A 20,292-nucleotide genomic window follows, 5' to 3' on the forward strand; every position below is an offset into this window, starting at 1 on the left:
CTCTCTCTCTCTTTCTTTCTTTCTTTCTTTCTTTCTTTCTTTCTTTCTTTCTTTCTTTCTTTCTTTCTTATAGCTTTGTCAAAGTATTTTTCCACTTGAGTTTCTGCAGCAGTCGTTGAAGAAACCTCCACAGGGCTACAGAGCGAGGTCCCATACTCCCGGCCTCAGCCTCCTGACTGCTGGGATTATAGATAAACAACACCATCATCTGCAGAATTCAGTTTACCTTTATAAAATGGATGCTCGAGTGTTCAATAGTACAAGTTTAAAAAAATCACAACACCTAGCGTTTTCAACACACACAGGGAGAGAACACAGGAAAGAAATACCAACAATGCATTTTTCTGAGTTTTGCACATAGAACCCCCGGCTGCTCGTTGGAGTAGACCATTGCCAGAGCGTTTGCTGCCTCTTCCTGGGTGAGATTACTCTTCCCACCGCACTACAGTCGGCTGAGCCAGTTAGACTCATGCTGGGATAAAGAAATGTAAGCCGCATTGATGGATGGAAACGTAAGCCGCAGTGTTGGATGGAAACTGTGGACTATCCTCATTCTGTCCTGCTGTAAGCAACCCTTTGGGTCCCTCTGGTGACCACTTGAAAGTTACTGTGCGTTTATCGTTATCCTAATTCTGAAAATATGGCCTTCCTATACATTAGCTGACTTGATGAAGGGGGTCACATAATCTTGGGTTGTAAGAGTAATTAGGGGATTTTTAGAATGAAAAAATACGTCAGGATTTAAATAAGTAACCAGCCGAATTTTCCCAACGTTTGAAGACAGACGGTGTTACGGCTCACCCCTGTAACCCCAGCGCTCGGGACAGAAGAATTGCCCTGAATTGAAGGCGAGTCTGTGCTACAAAATTGAGATCGTATCTCAAACAAAACAAGGTGAAAAGAAGTTAATTAGTTAAATGCAAACAACCGCGATCAAAGGGGGAAATGATAGTAAATGTCCCCCTGGTTCCAAAGACTCTGGTGCGAGGATTCAGAAGTCAGAAAGTGGGTTTCTGCAGGCAAGAGACCCGTCCTGTGCCGTGTCCCTCTCCTTTCCCCGACTCGTTCAGTGGGAGCAGGGACCCTGTGCGATAGGAATCGAATGAAGGCTGAGCACTTTCACAGACAATTGATATTCTTTGTCTTTTCGAGAGCGTTCCACGTGAGCAATACACAATAAATTTAAATTAAATATACAGTTATAAAAAACCCTCAAACCCCCAAAACACTTAAACATACAATTAAATTACTTTAAAAATAAATGAACAAAATGACCCTTAGAAATTAAATAGAGGTATGTTTTCAGGCTTGGTACAGCAGTTGGCTCCATGGCTTAGTTGGTTAAAGCGCCTGTCTTGTAAACAGGAGATCCTGGGTTCGAATCCCAGTGGGGCCTATCTTTTTTCCTTTGTGGAGCATTTTGTCTTGTGGATGAAGACAATACTCTCCGTAAGGTGCCGTCCTCCCTCTTGAAAATGGCGGGACAACAAAGAATATGCCTAAACTTCCGCAAACCCTCTTCTCGTTCCAAATGAATAAATTTTACAAAAATAAAAAGAGCGAGAAGCCAAACGTGGACCAAGAGAATTTCCAGGAGCGTTTGATGCCTGGGCCCTCCGTGCGTACAACGGCCCAGCAGCGGGAGATAGGGGACATAGGACACCTCAGTTGGTGTCCCAGAACAGAAAAAGTCTGTTGACGGCCTGGAAGCTGCTTGTGGGACTCGGCGACTCTAGCGGGTTTCAGGGAACTTCTGTCCAACCATCAATTATAACAATTTGGAAAGAGCCCAATTCTGGACCGCTAGCGGCTCCTTAAGCGGGGTTGCCGCGGTTTGTTGAGTGAATGAGTGAGAGAATTGATGTCTCCTATCTCTGTGCTTTTTACCTTTCGGGTCAAAGGCAGGTCTCTCCGCCTCTTTTCAGCTTCTTTCGATTCTCTAGTTTGCTTTGAGATTCAGTAGTGGGTTTGGGTCTACGTCACCTGGGGTCTTAACGGGGTGTGTGTGTGTGGGGGGGGGGGTGGTGGTGGTGGTGGTGGTGGGGATTAAGGAATCGTTAGTCTAAGCTAGTTGCACAGCGCTGGTGCAGAAGGGGTCGCAAGTGCAAAAGAGGTCACAAGTTCCTTTTTCCAAAACTTCCATCAGCGGGCGAGGGGAGCCCACCTCCCCCACCCATTCGGCTTCCTACCCACTTGGCTTTCTGCCCCTGCTGTAGAAATGCAGGGATGCTTTCTTTTAAGAAATGGATGTTCCTTGTTTGTTTGTTTGTTTTTGAGATAGGGTCTCTGTGTAGCCCTGGCTGCCCTACTCAGAGTTCCTCCAGCCTTTGCTTCAAGCGTTACGATTAAAGGTGCGGGCCACCATATCTGGCAAGGGAATTTTCTTTTTAATAACGATCGTCTAACAAGAGCAATGGAACAATCTTATAGTAATGGTATTTTTATTTTCTCACAACACTGAGTGAAAAAATAGCAACTCAGGATAATCACGTATTCTAGCATGACTTTCCTTCTGTACATTTAAAGACCACCTTTTCTATTGCTTATGGATTCGAATATGCTTAGCAGAGCAGAAAATGTGGACATGAAGGTGAGCAAAGACCTGGTTGGAGAATGCTTCTGCGGAGACAGCACTGTGGAGTTTAATCAGACTTCTGGGCTGAGTTTACATCGCGGTGAATACAAAGCCAAGAAGCACTCCAAGAGACACGGAAGAAGAAACTGACTTATTACAGTACGAAAAGAAACACAGGAGGCTTTTGCAAGGCGATGCCCTTCCCAGAAAAGAATGGATGGAATTTTATTCCATAGTCCATATATATCCACACAGCGGTGCACACAGGGGAAAACACTGGTGCTACTTTAATTTATGTGCACTAAAAATCAGAGGGATGGCCCAGTGACCTGGTCGTTTTCTCCTAAGAGTTCCTGCTGAAACCAATAAGAAAAACGTGTAAGTAGGTCATCAGTCTTTCAAAGAGTGGCATCTATCTGGCCCATGCAAGTGTAGAAATCTGTAGTTAGGGGAGCCGTCCTTGCTTAGTAAGAATGTCACACTGAGCTAATCTGACAAGGTATGAACCTTTGGGGACACGCAAACGTTAAACACCACGAATACGGCTCCTCTCTGACAGCACACATTGTCTCTGGTTTAGAGTTAGGACAAGGCAGGGTTCATGAATTAGGAAAGTTTTCCCTCTGCTGCTGTGTTTGTAAGCGGTTGTGCCTGGTTAAATAGTTATTCTGGTATTGTTTTGAAGAGCAATCCACTAAACATATGGGCTTAACATTTTCTCTGAGAAAATTTGATTTTAGAGATATTAATGTTTTTCATTTCTTCTTAAATAGAATTTTGTAATTGATATTTCTTATATAATTGGTTTTATTTAAAAATTCAAGTTATTTGGGCAAAAATTTTCCCCAACAGTGTTCATGCTGCTCGATACACTCCAATCAGTCCTTAAAGCCAAACAAACAAATAAACAAGAAACTCACATGTTTTTAGGTCTCAAAATAAGTTTTGATTCTGGCTGTCTACTGACCCTGTTAGACTGGGTGGCAGACACTGACCCAAGGAGGCAGTTTCTGATTGGCTGAGCTTTTCAGAAAATCATTTCTTCCCGCAATTCCAAAACTGGGAAAAGAGTCCCAGATGACCAGGCCCCCAGCCTGGTTGGAGAAAGAAATCTCTCGGTGTTTCCTAGAGCAGCCTGGCCTCTGTAACAACTGGGAAGCACAAGTGCTTGGTAGTACAAGCGAGGGTCTGTATTAGGTTTCTCTGGAAGATCAGAACAGAGTGGATGGATGTAGAAATCAGCTAATGTTGAAATAGTGACAACAGTTGCCTCTCAGTTGGTGCATCCTTGACGTAGGTGCTTCCGAGGTCATGCAAACCTACAGTTTCAAATCGGAGAGGCCACCAGGCTGGAGACCTCAGCAGTCCTGACCTGGCACGGAAAACCTAGAGATTTCTTAGACTTTAGTCAACGATGGAAACCAGGAAAACACTGGTCCAAAACTGCCAAGGCGAATGATCTTCCTACCATGCAGAGTTTTGTATTTGTTTGTTGTCTATTTGTTTCTTCTTCTTCTTCTTCTTCTTCTTCTTCTTCTTCTTCTTCTTCTTCTTCTTCTTCTTCTTCTTCTTCTTCTTCTTCTTCTTCTTCTCCTTCTCCTTCTTCTCCTTCTCCTTCTTCTCCTCCTCCTCCTCCTCCTCCTCCTTCTCCTTCTCTCCTCTCTTCCTCTTTCTTTCTTTCTTTCTTTCTTTCTTTCTTTCTTTCTTTCTTTCTTTCTTTCTTTCTTTCTTTCTTTTCAAATCAGTGTTGCTATCAGAAAGTACCGTCCACTTTAGGGGTGAGTCTTTCCACATCAATTAAGACCATCAAGATACTTTTTCAGGTGAAGCTCCCTGGTCACGCGATTCTGAGTGGCAAATTATACTCAGTCTCCAATGGTCACACTGGAGAATAAATAGCAAGGTTTACCCACAGTCTAGCGGGCTGGTGGCAAACTCGTAGGGCGGGGTCACAGGGAAGGTCTTTCTTCTCCTTTTACAGGATTATTGTTTATTTCCAGAGGGTCTCAGACCTGACTAAACTGGGTAGCAAGGATTGCAGAGGGATGATGGATTCTTTCCCTTTTCTGTTTCTTTACTAAAACCCTTATCAGTTGAGAGGCACGTGGCGAATTACGTACTTTTGGGCGTTTGGAGAACAATGGACTCTGCTTTGTTTGTTTGTTTGTTTATTTGTTTGTTTTTGTATTGAGATGTCTCGGTTTGTAGCCCTCACTGGCTGTTGTGGAATTCACTGGTGACAAGCTGGCTTTAACTTCCAGAAATCTGCCAACTTCTGCCTCCGGCGTGCTGGGATTAAATGCGTGAGATAATTTTGCTTCTTACGGTGCGACATTAAAGAAGTGATTTAGATTTTTAGAGCATCCGTTATATCTTTAGAATAGTGTTCGCAGCGAAGAACATGTCACTTGGTTAAAACTAAATGTAGACGATCAGTGTTCATTTATCGAACATTTGTTACTCTTTTTCATCCATAAGCCTGTGTGCGACCACGTGGCCTAATGGATAAGGCGTCTGACTTCGGATCAGAAGATTGAGGGTTCGAATCCCTTCGTGGTTGGTATTTTTCCATCTCGCTAGTGCTTGAATTTCAACTTTCTAGTTGCTGCATATTAACTGACCGGTTGGTTAAGAAGTCTTTAGAACTTGGAGTGTGCATGGGGTCTGGTCCACAAGTTCTGAATAAACTAGCACTGTGGCAGCAGTAGTGTTGGTGTGTGGATGCCTACCAGTCTGCTTCAAGTCTTCTTTTGCCCAAGTGTAAAATGTTGGTGTTGCAGTGCCGCCCACCTTCTCCTTACCTTGGACATATAATTGTCAATAAAAATAATTTATATAAAAAGAATTTTCAGCAGGGCAGTGGTGACGCACGCCTTTGGAAGGCAGAGGCAGGCAGATTTCTGAGTTCGAGGCCAGCCTGATCTACAAAGTGAGTCCCAGGACAGCCAGGGCTATACAGAGAAACCTTGTCTCGAAAAACAAAACGAAACAAAAAAGAATTTTCTTTTTCAAGTCCATTTAAAGGTCACCTCTTTTGGAAATGAAAATTTCTCCTACCTCAAAGGATCCGGGTCACCCACATTAATCAGGGGGATGTGGTGGAGCCTGAGAACCCAAAATATCTGAGGAGTCAGAAAACATACATTTAAAAATATGAGAAGATGGATGTGAAGCAGACAAGAGGCTTCTACAAGGACACCAATCTGAATAGGTGAGTTCAAATAGAGGAAATTAACCCATTATTAGAGCAATATGGTGAGTCGACTTTCATTCAAGCTAATTATAAAGTCTTGAGGGATGAAATAAATTGGATTAGTTGTCATCTTCTGCTCCCCATTTTCTGGAAGCTTATAGGCGCACTGGTCTCAAGCTCTTTATGAAGCCAAGAATGGCCTTGAGCTCTTGGTCTTCCTGCCTCCACCTCCACCTTTGGGGGTTGACCTGAGACTGTCAAGGTACTGAGACCTTGAGGTTACAGGTGCACACATCAATTATTAGTCAAGAAAATGTCCTGGATACATGCCTGTAGGCCAGTCTGGTGGAGCATTTTCTTTTCTTTCCTTTAATATGTTTTTACTTAAAATAGGATTCTATCAGTTTCCCTATTTTCCCCTCCAGCCCCTCTCAGCCTACCCTCTTTAGAACCTCTCCCATGTTCCTACCTCCACACTCAAGTTGAGATCTTCTTTTCTTTGATCATTGTTACATATATATTCTTTGACTATTGTTATTACACATATATGTGTGTATACATAAATACAACTTGCTAAGTCCGTTTGTTGATGTGGGTTTAGTTTCAAGACTGACGACTCTGTGTGAACAATTATAAGAGGTTCTTCCCTGGAAGAGGCTAATTCTCCTTCTCTCAGCAGTCATTACTGCTGAGTCATGTACTGGCTAGTTTTGTGTCAACTTGACACAGGTTATCACAGAGAAAGGAGCTTCAGTTGGGGAAATGCCTTCATGAGATCCAGCTGTAAGGCATTTTCTCAATTAGTGATCAAGGGGGAGGGCCCCTTGTGGGTGGTACCATCCCACAAGGTGGCTGGTAGTCTTGGGTTCCATAAGAAAGCAGTCTGAGGAAGCCAGGGGAAGCAAGCCAGTAAAGAACATCCCTCCATGGCCTCTGCATCAGCTCCTGCTTTCTGACCTGCTTGAGTTCCAGTCCGGACTTCCTTGGTGATGAACAGCAGTGTGGAAGTGTAAGCTGAATAAACCCTTTCCTCTCCTACTTGCTCCTTGGTCATGATGTTTTGTCCAGGAATAGAAACTCTGACTAAGACAGGTGCCTATAGTTTGTCTGGGAGTGAGAACCCAAATTTTCCCTCCTTCCATGTTAACCTGTCCATTGATATTGCCAATTGTTTCAGTCCTGTGTGTGCAGCCTCATGTAGGAGAGACTGTCTCACGGCAGACGTCCTGAGCCTCTGGCTCTTACAGCTCTTTCCACTCCTCTTAAGCGAGGGCCCCTGAGCCATGGACGCTGGAGCTGTAGGAGACGATGTATCAGTGAGGGTGGGATTCCCCATGATCGATTGATTTCAGAGTTAGTCATCTCAAGCCTTTCCTCTCAACACTGGGGCTTCAGAATCCACACCACTTTCACCCAAAGCTTGGCTTCACTATGGCTTCCTTAAAATCAGCATTTACATTCTCTAAATGACGTTTGAAATCATTTTGATAAAAATCACCTTGGCTGAACAAAAGGTGGTGTGGGACATGCAAACAGATGTGTCTGTCGACACAAGGTTTGTTCCAGCCCTGAGAAACTGAAGTTCACTGTGGCCTGTCTTCACGGTCCTCACTCTGCCGCTATTTAGAGTTTGCCTGCTCAGCTCGTTTCTGCATTACAGGCGGCCTTCCGGCTCCTCCAGATGCCCTCACTAGGGTTTGCCTGACAATGCCAAAAAACAGTTTGCTACTGTAAAACATTTAAAAAGATAACATTTTCTTAGGGAAGAAAAAACACACTTTTAGATGAAGCACCCACTACTACTCCTGCTGAATATTATCATCATTAATAAAAGAAAAAACATGGCTAAAGTAAATGAGCAACGACAATAAACTTATTTTTAAACTTTCTACAATTGCAGATCTCTTTTTAGGTAGCGTCTTGTCTCATACGCTCCGCAATACTCCTTTCCCAGCCTCCCAGTTTCTGGGATTGCAGGCATGCACCACCAGGGCTACATTTGGGATTTTTTTTTTTTTTTTAATTTCAGGGTTTACTTTTTCCCCCCGTATGAAGATTTTCAGATTAAGAGAAATTTTCTTAAATCTTTTTATTGATTTTCTGAATTTCACATTGTGCACCGCAATGCCACTCATCTTCCTGTCCTTCATCTTTACCCTCCACCCTTGTCACCTCCCTCCCAAAAGAAAATAAAATAAGGCCCCAACACATATACAGCAGAGGATTTCCAGATCTGTGTTCATTCAAGAAGATGCACCTAGCCCTCAAGAGACTGGAGGCCCCAGGGAGTTCAGAGGTCAGATGGGGTGGAGGGTGGGGGCATCCATGAGGAGATGGGGTGTGGTGGGAAGGAAGTGTGGGATGCAGAGCAATTGGAGGGTGGGAGGGGAGGGACAGGGAATGGAATATGGAGTGTAAAAAATGAATTACAAATAAAATTAAATTAAAAAAAGAAAAGAAAAGAAAAGAAAAGAAGATAGGGAAAAATCTTGTTATGGAAGCTGTAGTGTATCAGTGTGTCACACTGTATACTCTTTTATACACACATCTTTACTTGTGTTGCAATGAGTCATTGGTCTGTTTTGAGACTTCTGGCTTGGGGGCAGGCTGAAGAAATGGCTCAATGGTTAAGAGAAACTCTTTTTAACACACTTGTTGCTGTTGCTGTTGCTGTTGCTGTTGCGGTTGCGGTTGCAGTTGCGGTTGCGGTTGCGGTTGCGGTTGCTGTTGCTATTGTTGCTGGGCTGGAGAGATGCTCCACTGGGTGCTTTTCCAGGGGTTCTGGGTTTAATTCCCAACACCCACATGGTAACTCACAGCCTTCCATAACTGTGGTTTTATGGGATCTCATGCCCTCTTCTGGTATGCAGACATACATGCACATAAAACACCTATGCATATAAAATAAATGAGGCCATTATCTGGTAACTAAAGTTCAGAAACCGGGAATGGGCTATTTATTGTAGGTGCAAGGACAGAAAATAAATGGTGGACTACTTTATCTATACAAGACTTCAAAATAGTAAAACACAAGGCAGATGATTTCTCTTTTGACAACACCATGCTAATTTATGACATAAAAAGTATTTATTGCTTAAACTTATAATGAACCCATGGAGCTTGAAAACAGATAATGAATTTTTAGTCAGGTACTAGTCTTAATGGAAAGACATGTAAAGAATTCTGCTGTAATTCTTTGAGCCTTGTCAACCTAGGACATGAACTATTGTCTTAAACTTACTATAAACTTACAGAATGTAAAAGTGCTTAGAAAATTATGTGATCGATTATCCTGAGAAGGTATAACAACTAAGAACAATTAAGTGGCAGTATAACCCTTTTCTGCTTCATCCAGTGTGTGCCTTTCTGTGTGTGCCTTTCTTATCTTCCTTCCTTCTTTCTTTCTTCCCTCTCTCCCTCCCTTTCTCCCTCCCTCCCGTCTTTCCTCCCTCCCTTCCTTCTTTCCTCCCTCCCCCCCCCCTTTTCTTTTCTCTTCTCTCTGGCTCACAAAGGGTTAATGAACAGCCCCCACCCCCTTGGCCACTGAGAGGCCTTTGAGTCAAAGAAAAAAGAGCCCAAGTCACTAAGTTTCTTTTCTTAATTCCCTTGCTGCTATCAGTAGGAGTCAATTGCCAGAAGCTGATCAGCTTTTGGTCCTTGAATAACAGGAGAGAGTTAAATTGCTAAAAGTCACCTGCTTTTGGCCCCCATTGATGCCACCCACCCTGCCTTCCTCAGTATCTGACTGTTGGGGTGGGATCCTGACATTTTAGACTCTTAATCAGTGAGTAAACCTACATCTGTGGACATCTGTTTTAATGGAAGTGTTGATGCATCAAAACATCTGTGTATAGAGGATTTATCCTCTTCCAACGAGTTCTCCAGCTGGTGTAAAGGAGCAGTCCAAATGTGCAACTTAACTTAGTTTTCTTGTGCTGTTGAGTAGCAGAACATGAAAGATGTTGTCTCTGTGTGTCTGTCTGTCTGTCTCTCTGTCTTTCTCTCTCTCCCTCCTTCCCTTCCTTTATCTCTCCCTCTGCTTCCCACCTTCTCTTGTTTTGAGACAGGTTCTCACTATGGAGCTCAGTCTGACCTTGAGTGGGTGGCTCTCCTGTCTCAGCCTTCTTAATGTTGGCATTATAAATGTGCATCACCACGTTGGCCCTGAGACTTTTTTTTAAATGATCCAGCAGGAATGGTTTCACATTTAGCTTTTATTTCATGACATGTCATTCCAACTGTTCACTGTGTCTCTCCAAACTGTAGACTTCCTTCTGCAATGATAACCATTCTATTACCACCCACTGCTTTCAGTGCTAACATGTTACTAGCGTGTCTCCCTTCATGGTAAACTGTACCACTCAAATTGGAGGGGAGTTTCAATAATCACAGATACTTTGTGGCAGAAGCTATTTGTGCTACATTTATTTCCTAATTGTTAACTAGGTGTGGATAATTTAGCCTTTAAAAAGTCACATTAGCATCTCTTCCTTAGATAGGCATTTCCCCCCTGTGTTGATAATTGCACATTGGAGTTCTTAAAATGAAGACTGTGAAATGGAGATTTTAATTCACCTTCATTATTGGATTACTGGGGTGTGTGACTCAGTGCCTACAGGATCTACCATCATGAGCAAGTTCCAGTTTGACACTCACATTTCAAGAAAAAAATTTTACCAGGACATTAGTGAATTGTCAACACCTGGGCTTGGGGTTCCAATTAATACATACATTCTGAATTTGATGCTCAACTTGAGTGACACTAGAACACACAGCAAGTTAGAGAAGTGGTTTTTATCAGAGAGAAAGACTGGGCTGCAGAGCAAGGACAAAAGGTATCAGCCAACTCCCCAGACGCCTCTGGAGCTGAAAGGCCTCAGATAAACCCTTGAGGCCAAGACCTGATGCAACCAACTTGGTCTGAGGCAATTCTTAAAGCCAGGTGCCAGCCATGAGCCTCAGGTGACAACTTTCTAAACATCTAGGAGGATAAATACTGTTTGAGATGTTTTCAACTTGACTACATTTGGAATAAACTACAATCCAGAAATGGAGGGCACACCAGTGACCTAGATCTTGAGGCTTGAAGACAAGCTTTTGAACCAGATCTTGAGGCTGGAAGATACACGTCTTTAATCCAGATCTAGAGGCAATCTGATCCATACATTCTGCTGGAGGCCTACATGAGGACAATGGAAGAAAAAAGGGTTTTTTCTTTGCCTGCTTGTACTTACTTTGCCAGTACATCTATTGGAGCCTACTTCTTCAGGATTCTAGCTTATTTAGAAGACCAGCTGAAACACCCAGCCTCACAGGACTGAGCAACTACTAGATTCTTGGACTTTCCAGTCACAGCTGGCCATTGTTGGATTAGTTGGACTGCAAACTATACATCATTCCAACAAACTCCCTTTAATGTGTGTGTGTAATTGAAAGGAAATAAAACTGTAATTCATGTAATGTATGTCAAATAGCCCAAAGAGTTGTTTGTGAGCTTTGAAACCTGGGGCTGAGAACATAGCAGAACAGACCAGGACATGCCCTGGCAGGCCCATTGCCTCCCTATCTCCCACCCCTCTGACCTAAGTTAAATGTTACAGGCTGCTGATGTTTAAATGGACCAATCATGTGAAACCGCGCCAATTCCTCCCCCAGCCCCACTCCTTTTCTATAAAAACCCCTAGCTTCCAAGCCTCGTGGTCGAATCCACTGTCTCCTGTTGTGTGAGATACGTTTCGACCCGGAGCTCCGCCATTAAAATACCTCTTGTTGTTACATCAAGGTGTTGTGTTCTATTCGTGATTCTTGGGTGCACGCCGAATCGGGAGCTGAGTGGGGGTTTCCCCACTGAGTTCTTTCATAATCATGTATTACACATTATATATTCATTCCTTAAGTTCTGTGACTATAGAGCCTTGACTGATACACTGTCTCTGAAAAAGTTCATAATGTGGATGTCACTTATAGTGTGGACAGGAGGAGAGATTCAAACATAAACATCAATTAGGAATGAACCACAAAGGTCTTGAATGCTTCAGAAAACATTTTATTGGAAATAATATGTCTAGTTCTGAAGTTGAAGAATCCCAGGTTGGGGTGTGTATGTGGGGGGTCCTATTCTTCAGATGATGAAAGGCATCCCCACTCATAAGCACTAGCTGACCCCGTGAAGATCACACAGAAAGGAGCACTTATGCAGAATCAGGGACAAGTCCCCGATCCTGGCATCAGGGAGATGCCCTCCTCCTGTGCGAGTCAATCTGCTCAGACTCTCCCTCAGATTGGCCGCAGGAGAAGGGCAGAGAGGATGGAGACAGAGATGAAGACCGAATTAAAAGACCTCAGGAACTGACAAGGCATTTGTCTCAGGAGACACACAGTTTCAGAGGAGCAAACTAGATTGTCTGACCAGCCTCCATTGCTCTTTCTCCACCTTCAGGCTGGGAAGAGAAAGACTCAGAATGGCCAAGGGGACTCTTCCTTCAGATACAGCCTCCAACCAAGCTATCCCCATATCCTTTGGTGAATTAGAGTAGTTCAATCGGGTTGTGTTGGTGGTGGTGGATTTTTTTTTTTTTTTTTTTGGACACATGATATCTTGTAGCTTAGGCTGGCCTGCCATTCATGTTCCTCCTGTCGCTGCCTGTCTGAAATGTCTGTAATGTCTGCTGAGTGCTGACATTATAGGTGAGTACTAACATACTCAGCCAAACCTCTGAGGTCTCTGGATTTAGCTTTTTCTTTTTTCTTTTATTTTCTCTCTTCAACTCATAAATCTAACAAGGAAAAACATCTACAGCTTCCCAGACACAAATCTACTTGTGCAGGGGAAGAACTTAGGCAATTTAGGGGTGACTTGGGGAGGTAGAGTCCATTTCAGTGAAGAGTGTGCTGAGAAGATGGAGTCTTTTTTTCAGAGCAGTCTTTAAGGGGGAAGGAGGAAGAGGTCAGAAGCTTGGCCTTCCTATATGGTTTTGAAATGGCTCAGGTACGCCATGATGTCAGACTTGACAGTGCTGACAGGAGCCTGGTGGAACCAGCGCATGACAGGGATGCCATCGGGTCCCACCAGGAACTTCTCAAAGTTCCAGCGGATGTCATGGACTTTTATTGGCTCCCAGAAGGTATGTTTGCTCATGACCACAGTCTCTGAGGGGTGAGGACAAGAACGCTGCGGCAGAGAAGCAGAGAAGAGAAAACACATTATTTCTGTTCCTTAGATGACCCAGGGTGTCCTCATTCACAGGCAATTCCCTCCCTGTGACACCCATACATCCCATCCTCCTGTGGTTCCTGCTAAACCCCACAAACCCTGCTCCTCATCGTGATGCCAGATGCCAAGAATTTTCTGATCTCACAGCCTAAGCACATTCCTTCTTTCTGTCCTTCACCCCAGGGCTCCATCCCATTCACATTACATAGCTTAAGATGTATTTATTGCCTTTCAAGCTTTCATTTCTTGTCCTTGTCATTGTTTGTTTGTGAGATAGGATCTCACATAGCCCATGCTGGCCTCAAAGTCAATGTGTCTCTGAAGACGACCTTGAACTCCTGATACTCATGACTCTACCTCCCAGTGCTGGGGCCACAGATGAATTCCTCTGCACAGTCTCATTTTCCTTTTCTGCATAGTGAATGACTTGAACTAGAATGTAATTTCCAAGGTCTAGGGTTCTGAGGACCGCTGGAATTTCAAAAAAACACCTTTTGGGGAACAACTTAGAGCTACTAGGATTGTTATCAAAGAAGAAGAAGAAAAAAGGCTAAGCCACATTTTGTCCATTAATTTTAAAAAGAGAACTGTAAGAATAACTTACATGTGGCCCATGACCTTCAAATAAAGGCAAATCTTAAAATGAGATGGATGGGACTCACGAAGCCCTCCTCACACTTTTCCAGCAGTTCCTGGAGAGCCATGCATGCAGTTGCAAAGCTCTGAGTTCTCTGTGTTGTTACTATGTAGCCTACCATACAGGTGGCAGAGATTCATCAAAAAGTTCCTTGGATGAATGAGGGAACGAGTGCCAATGAGCAACGGGTCTAGTAAAAGCTGCCATTGCACACTGTCTATTCCTCCCAAAGCCAGAGTCCCGTGGATGCTAACAGACTCATATCTCTATGACATATGAGCTCACATTTCTATGCTGAGCAGATTTCATCCAGAAAGATTGACCCCCAACATCTAGGAATGAGCCCTTGGGTCTGTTTCAACCATAACCAACCTATGGATATTTTTAAGCTCCTAAGGGATGGTAGGAAGTCTGGAGGGGAGGAATTGGGCAAACTCCAGCCATTCACTCACCTTCAAGAAGGTGAAGATTTTCTGCTCGTTTTCACCATTTACATCCCCTTTTGCAAAAAGCTGGAAGTTAGGTAAAAACCCTTTTCCTGGACGAACATACCTGCAACAAGCCAAAGATTGGGACACAAGGGTACAAGTTAGGATGGTGAGATGCAGATAGGTAGGGCAGAAAGAGGTAGAGATGCAGCAGGGGTTGGTGACATGGAGGAGCCAAAGGGCTTGCTTTGTGTGTTGGTCTCCCTGGTTCTCCTCGTTTTCTTGATTCTAGTCTGTCTCCACCCCTTTAACTGTTCTTGTCTCAGGAATAGCTGATCTCCAATTTCTCCACCATCCATCCCTCCAGGGCTGTCAGGCATGAAGAGGCCTCATCAGATTCTTATCAATTAGAATCTGCTTGCAAGTGCCTCAAACCTGTGAATCACCACCCTCCCTGGCAGTGCGGAGGATCAGAAGGGTCTCTGAGACAGGGAAGGCAATGAGATCTCTTACTGAGCTTTAGTGTAGGTACTTACTTGAGCCCAGGAAGAATCTCTAAATTGTCTCCTGGTTCTTGCTTTCCAAATTGGTTGCAGGGAAAGCCCAATATAACCAAGCCAAATGGCTTCAGATCCTCCTGGAGTGCATTCAGCTCTGTGGTTAGAAAGGGGACAAGGTGATGGCCGGACCTGGAGACCCCCATCCAGGAAGGATCCCTTAGGTCTGTTGCTACTACAATAACATATGAGAATGTACATAGCCCAGGCTGACCAGAGGAAGACCCTATGGGCTAGTCATTTTACAGAGAAGGAACCAGAAGAAGAAAACCATCTGTAGATCAGAGAATCTGAACACCATGACTGTGGCTAGACCTGCACTCTGAGCCCCTTTACTGTGCAACATTTCTCAAACTCACAACCACATGTAGGTTTGTTTGTTTGTTTGTTTTCAAACAGGGATTCTCAGGTCCCATTTCCAAATCCATTCCTCCAAGATGGTGCCAGCCAATGTTGTCACTCAAAACCCAGACAGTATTTAAAACAAAACCAGCTGGGAATACTATCGCTCATTATCTAGCCCTCCTTGTTGACTAACTGATAGAATTCGCATGGTTCTCTCCTGGGTACAGGCTAATTCACACTGAGCAAATGCAGACAAATTTGGCAGGTAGCAGAAGCCAAGAGCTTCAAGCTAAACTTCCTGGGGAAATAAAAAATGGATTCTACTTGGGGAAAAAAAAACAAAAAAACAAAAAAAAACAAAAAACAAAAAAAACAAGTCCCCAAAGTTGAAGTGATGCTCAAACTTCAGTGCTCCTATTGTCCACTGCCATGAACTGTCCCAACTGCCTTGCTTAGACTCTCACAGTTATTTCCTTTGTTAACCCTGTCTGGGCTCTACAAATATGAGCCTATCACACTAGGATCCAGCTTGGTCAATTGGACTCTCTTAAAGACCCCTTTAAAGTTAGAGATTGCCTCCATATTTCCACACACTTTCCACTCTTCCTCCCCACTCTGTCATGTTTACCAGACAACCACTCTTTCCAGTAGAGAGAGAAGACATTAGGAAGCCTGCCTTTCAGCCCTGTAGAAACTCTTCCTGGTTTACTCATCTGCTACAGACCAAGTGTAAACTAAATAAGGAGATTGCTTTTCTTTCCTCTTTGAGATATGGTCATCCTCTTAGCCCAGGGTGGCCTGAGGCTCATGCCCTTCCTTCCTCAGCGTTCAGAGAATAAGAATCACAGCTACACATCTCCACGCCAGGATATCATTCATTCTTAAGGCTCTATAAACTGATAAGACAGATTAGTCGTCAACTAAAAGAGAAGGAGGAATTGGGCTGACTTCAAATGTACATTATTATTTCAAAGTCATCAAATAGTGCTCACGATGTTAACAACGGGGGCTTGGGAAGAAAGAACATCTCTCACAAATGTGACAGTTTTCTCAGGGGTTGGGGACAAGAAGCAGAAAGATTTTGTTCCATTGGCTTTTGATCTTTGTGAATATATTACTTCTGCAAAGCACACTGCATACCATAATAATCCACAAGAAGACTTTATTAGTTCACACAACTAGAAACCCTCTCCACCAGCTTCTATGCTGGTCATATGCTACACCAGGTACAAGGCCCCTCTTCCCTGTTTTATCTTGCCCTGGAAAAATCTCAGAAACATGGATCTTCTCTCCTGTAGTTGCCAAGGAAACTTCTGGAATTTCCTAACTCATTGATATATTACCAAATTTCATTCACATATATTGATTCCAGTGGCAGTCTTAAACAAGACACCAGGCCTATCCAGGGGAAGGACCAGTGTCTTCCGTGAAGAGCTGAATGGTGTTTCAGGTTTTGCTGATCACATGCTCTCTATCACTAGTGTCCACACAACTACTGACCGCTGCCTTAGGAGGTGAAAGCAGTCACAGGTGAGTATATGCTGTGCTCCAATAGAACCTTTGACAAAAACTGTCTAGGTTTGGCATGTGGGCCATTCTTTGCTGATTTAAGACATCAGAGAAGAAAATAAATTACTATGACATATGGAATTGGAATAGGATATCCAATGTAATTTAAAATATAGTCAGCTAAAAAATTTCTTCTTGAGGTCACATGGCTCTGAATTCTTACCAGGGTACTGGATTGTCAGACCGCAATAGGTAGCCACATTGACAAAGAGGACGTGCTTTCCTGCATACTGCTTGAATGGAATGTGTTCCTTCCCATTAAGAGACAGAGCCTCATAGTCGTAGATGGTGCCTTTCACATCTTTGTAGCAGTCCATCTGGAAGAATTTGGAAGGCTTTGTTATGAGTGACAACAGTGGTCACATCTGCTTGATCACCCAAAGCACATGTGGACAGCGAAGGTGGTAACCAGGACTCAGAGAACAAACAGAATTGTGTGAGAGATTAGAAAACCGAAAAGTGGGACTCCATGCTAAAGTCTATTGCTTATGTAGAGAAAGGAGGGGCTCGGAGAGGTCACTGCTTTCTCCATAGGAGCGACAAGTAAGTGGTGACATGGGATGGAGGCCGAGTGTGGATGAATCTGAAGGGAAGGAACTAAAAGTAAATAAGTTCTATGTGCAATTCTCATTGCATATCCTCATGTTAAATTTCTCTATAAGGTAGGTCTTAGTTTTATTTCTGTCTCTGCCTTAGCTGAGTCCCTGCCTTGTGAAGGTTGACAGGTGCTCACCAGCACAGCCAGATCTACTGACTGTGCTGGGGGGCTGGCGGCTATAAATTGTTCATGGAAGACAAGAAGTTCTATTCCACTCTGAGTGAATATTTGATTGTGTCTAGTGTCCCCTCTTCTGTGTTTCTATCCTCCTGTGGATTGCCCTTTCTACTGCTACACAGATAGCTCAGTTGTCGATAAAACAGCTGAGCTCCAAACTGAGAGCAGAGCTAGGACTAGATTCTCAGACACCCATCACTCCAAACCTAATTGCTTTTAGGATTCTGGTTATTGTTTTTCCCCATGAGTTCTTTTATTCTTAAAAATCCATATTAGCTCTTTTTTTTTTTTTTTTACAACAAGCCCTTCCTTCGTTCATCATTCGTTCTGTGATTAGTCAACTCCTCCAAACCCCAGTCCCTACCTACTTGATGACTGTGGTCAACAGATCTGCTCTCATCTAGTATGGCATGTGGGGGGCATCCACTTGGGGAAGCAGTGGAGAAAGGATAATTGTTAGTGAACTCTTTCCTCCTTATCCGTATGCAACTCAACAACTCCTATTTATGAAAGGGAAGCTCACAGAAGAAGAGAAGAAAGGTTCAAGGTGACCACCAGAGAAGAACACTAAAGCGAGGCTCTTCCAAGACCGAAGGGACAAAGGTGACTGTGTTCAGCCCTGCTGAGCTCTCTCTGGACCTTACTCACCTTCATCTTTTCCGGCCTGGGGGTTGTCTGCACATAGCTGGCTAGAAGAAGTGGAACAAGATAGAAGACTCTTAACTCTGTAACCATGACTAGTACTGCCGATTTCTGGTCTGAGGGCCTGCAGTCTTTGCTCATCTCTCCAGTGTTTTGATACCTTGAAAAAGACCAGCCCACACCTATTAAGACCAATCACAGGGCAGTAAGTATTCTTGTCCAGCAAACCTAGAGAATTGAAGTCATATTCTTGCCTACACACGCCCCCACGAGCACTCCGAATTCAATAGTGTGGTGAGGCCCTGGAACTCATATGAATCCTGAACTTTATCAGGATTTATCAGAATTATCAGACAGTTGTGGCAAGCCCTTGAATGTAAATGTTGAGAGATAAGACAAACTTCCTTGTATAACAGTTGACACGGATGTTCGAAATACTGTTTATATGGCTCAAGATATGTAGTTCATGTATGCTGCTATACTGCGTAGGGTTGGGCAGTAACAGAAAGACTGCTTATTATTTTAGCTTAAAATAAAACCCCAAAGGGTAGAAGCTGGAGAATGGCTTAGTGCTAACAGTGCTTGCTGGTCTCACAAGGGAATCGAGCTTGGCTCCCACCACCTACATCTGGTGGCTCACAACTACCAGCAACTTCAGCTTTAGGGAACCTCAAGCCTTCTTCTATCCTTTCTGGGTACCCACATACACATGTGCACATATGTGTATACACACACACACACACACACACACACACACACACACACACACACACAATCAATAAATAAAATAAAACCTCAAAAAATAAAATTTAAAAAGCCCTGAAGGATAGAGCTACCTATAATCTGTTCAAGAGAACTTGGGGGTGGGGAGTGGGGCAGGAATTGAGAATAAACTACAACACATTGATATGCTCATTTATAGAAATGCTTTCAAGAACTTATAAATCAGTAATTTTTTAAAAATCTGATAAAGGGAGAAATGGGCACAACTCATGAAAGCCAGTGGTATCTGTGGTAGGATACAATGTTCTCTCTCAACAATAATCAAGAATTATGAATAAGAAAAGATACATCCGTGTTTATCAGATTGGCAGGAGTTAAGAGGACTGGTGGGACTCAGCCTGGGTGTAGTCTGGCAACTGTGTTCTTGCACACAGTAGGCGGGGGATGGAGAAAGCTGAACATTGTCAACTCTTTGGGTGGCTACTCTGAATGCAGTGCTTTCTATTTTTTGAACTAATTAATTTGTGGGGGTTTAAAATTAGCATATAAAGCACTGGTGTGTTTCTTGATGCTCCTCCCCGCCCCCCTCTCCCTACTTCCTGCTCACTAGCCCCCGTGTGACCTTCATGATGTGAGTATTCTATTACCCACTTTAATCTCTCCCGTTTACTTAAAACCTCTTTTTCTTCCTCTCATGATCCCCTTTCTATTTTCATGACCTATATTAACCCTTCATACACGTATGTGCATATATAGAAATAAAAACCTAGGATCCATATGAAAGAAAGAATATGGCATTTGTCTTTTCCAATCTGGGTTATTTGGCTTAACATAGTAATTTCTAGTATCATTCATTTCTATGCCACAATTTTATTTTTCTTTATGGTTGAATAAAATTCCATTATGTGTATGTACCACATTTTCTTTCTCTCTATGTTTGTTAATGGGCACCTAATCTGGGCTCAATCCTTGCAACAAACATAGGTAAAGTAGCTCTGAGGTAGAGCTTGGTTCTTCAAGGATTTTCGATTTTGAGAATCCTCCATCCTGAGTTTCATAGTGGCTGCACTAGGTTACTTCACAACGGGCCAATCAGACGTCCTCTTTCCCCCATCTTTGCTGGCATTGCTGGTGTCAGACCTTTGTTTGAGATGAACTGGAATCTTATGATAGTGTCTATTTTTGTTTCTCTAATGCCTAAGGATATTGAACATCTTTTTTTTTTTTTATTTTTGAGACAAGAGCTTGTGTAGTCCAGGTTGAATTAAGTTTTTCTGTACCCAAGGATGACCTTGAACTCTTTCTGTTTCCACTTCTCAAATTCTGAGCTTACAGGAGTGCGTCACCAGCAATGTGAGATACTCTTTTAAAAAAAGCACTTTAAAAAAAAATTACATTTTATGTATTTAGTTTGTGTGTGCCTCTGTGTGTGTCTGTGTGTGTCTGTCTGTGTGTGTGTGTGTGTGTGTGTGTGTGTGTGTGTGTGTGTGAGAGGGATGAGTGGAAATCATAACCTGCGAGAATTAGACATGATGAGTCACTGAATGTATTTATTACATTGGTCCACTTAGAAAGTTTTAAAGAATTGTGAGGATTTTTGTACCTGGGAATGCTCTCCCTTTCTTCTGTTTGAAA

At 43.2% G+C, this 20,292-nt stretch overlaps 1 protein-coding gene and 2 non-coding genes across 4 annotated transcripts; 2 read left to right on the forward strand and 1 right to left on the reverse strand.

Moving 5' to 3' along the window:
• Positions 1–1,322: 1,322 nt before the first annotated feature.
• n-TTtgt4 lies at positions 1,323–1,396 on the forward strand. Its single transcript has one exon. It is a non-coding gene; the product is annotated as a tRNA-Thr (tRNA).
• A 3,666-nt stretch (positions 1,397–5,062) lies between these two features.
• On the forward strand, positions 5,063–5,135 carry n-TRtcg2. Its single transcript has one exon. It is a non-coding gene; the product is annotated as a tRNA-Arg (tRNA).
• A 6,660-nt stretch (positions 5,136–11,795) lies between these two features.
• Positions 11,796–18,094, reverse strand: Gpx5 (glutathione peroxidase 5). Of its 2 annotated transcripts, NM_010343.2 has the most exons (5): positions 17,941–18,053; positions 16,681–16,834; positions 14,583–14,700; positions 14,071–14,170; positions 11,796–12,939 (listed from the first exon to the last, which is right to left on the reverse strand). In NM_010343.2, the coding sequence occupies exons 1-5, from the start codon at positions 18,025–18,027 to the stop codon at positions 12,733–12,735; spliced, it is 666 nt and encodes a 221-aa protein (NP_034473.2). In that variant the 5' UTR covers positions 18,028–18,053; the 3' UTR covers positions 11,796–12,732. The 2 variants fall into 2 exon arrangements, with proteins under 2 accessions (NP_034473.2, XP_011242585.1); XM_011244283.3 differs by lacking the exons at positions 11,796–12,939; positions 14,583–14,700 and having other exon boundaries at positions 14,109–14,170; positions 17,941–18,094.
• Between the last annotated feature and the right edge of the window lie 2,198 nt (positions 18,095–20,292).

The sequence above is a fragment of the Mus musculus genome, chromosome 13 (genome assembly GCF_000001635.26).
Source record: "Mus musculus strain C57BL/6J chromosome 13, GRCm38.p6 C57BL/6J".
In the NCBI taxonomy this organism is placed as follows: Eukaryota; Metazoa; Chordata; class Mammalia; order Rodentia; family Muridae; genus Mus; species Mus musculus.

Bases quoted from the DNA above. Each gene is read 5' to 3' on its own strand.
- Gpx5 (NM_010343.2), bottom strand. From the start codon at position 18,027: ATGGTTACAGAGTTAAGAGTCTTCTATCTTGTTCCACTTCTTCTAGCC. The intron at 16,835-17,940 runs GTGAGTAAGGTC...AAATTCTTCCAG, and splicing joins CCAGGCCGGAAAAGATGAAG to ATGGACTGCTACAAAGATGT. The intron at 12,940-14,070 runs GTGAGTGAATGG...TCTCTGCCGCAG, and splicing joins AAATCTTCACCTTCTTGAAG to CGTTCTTGTCCTCACCCCTC.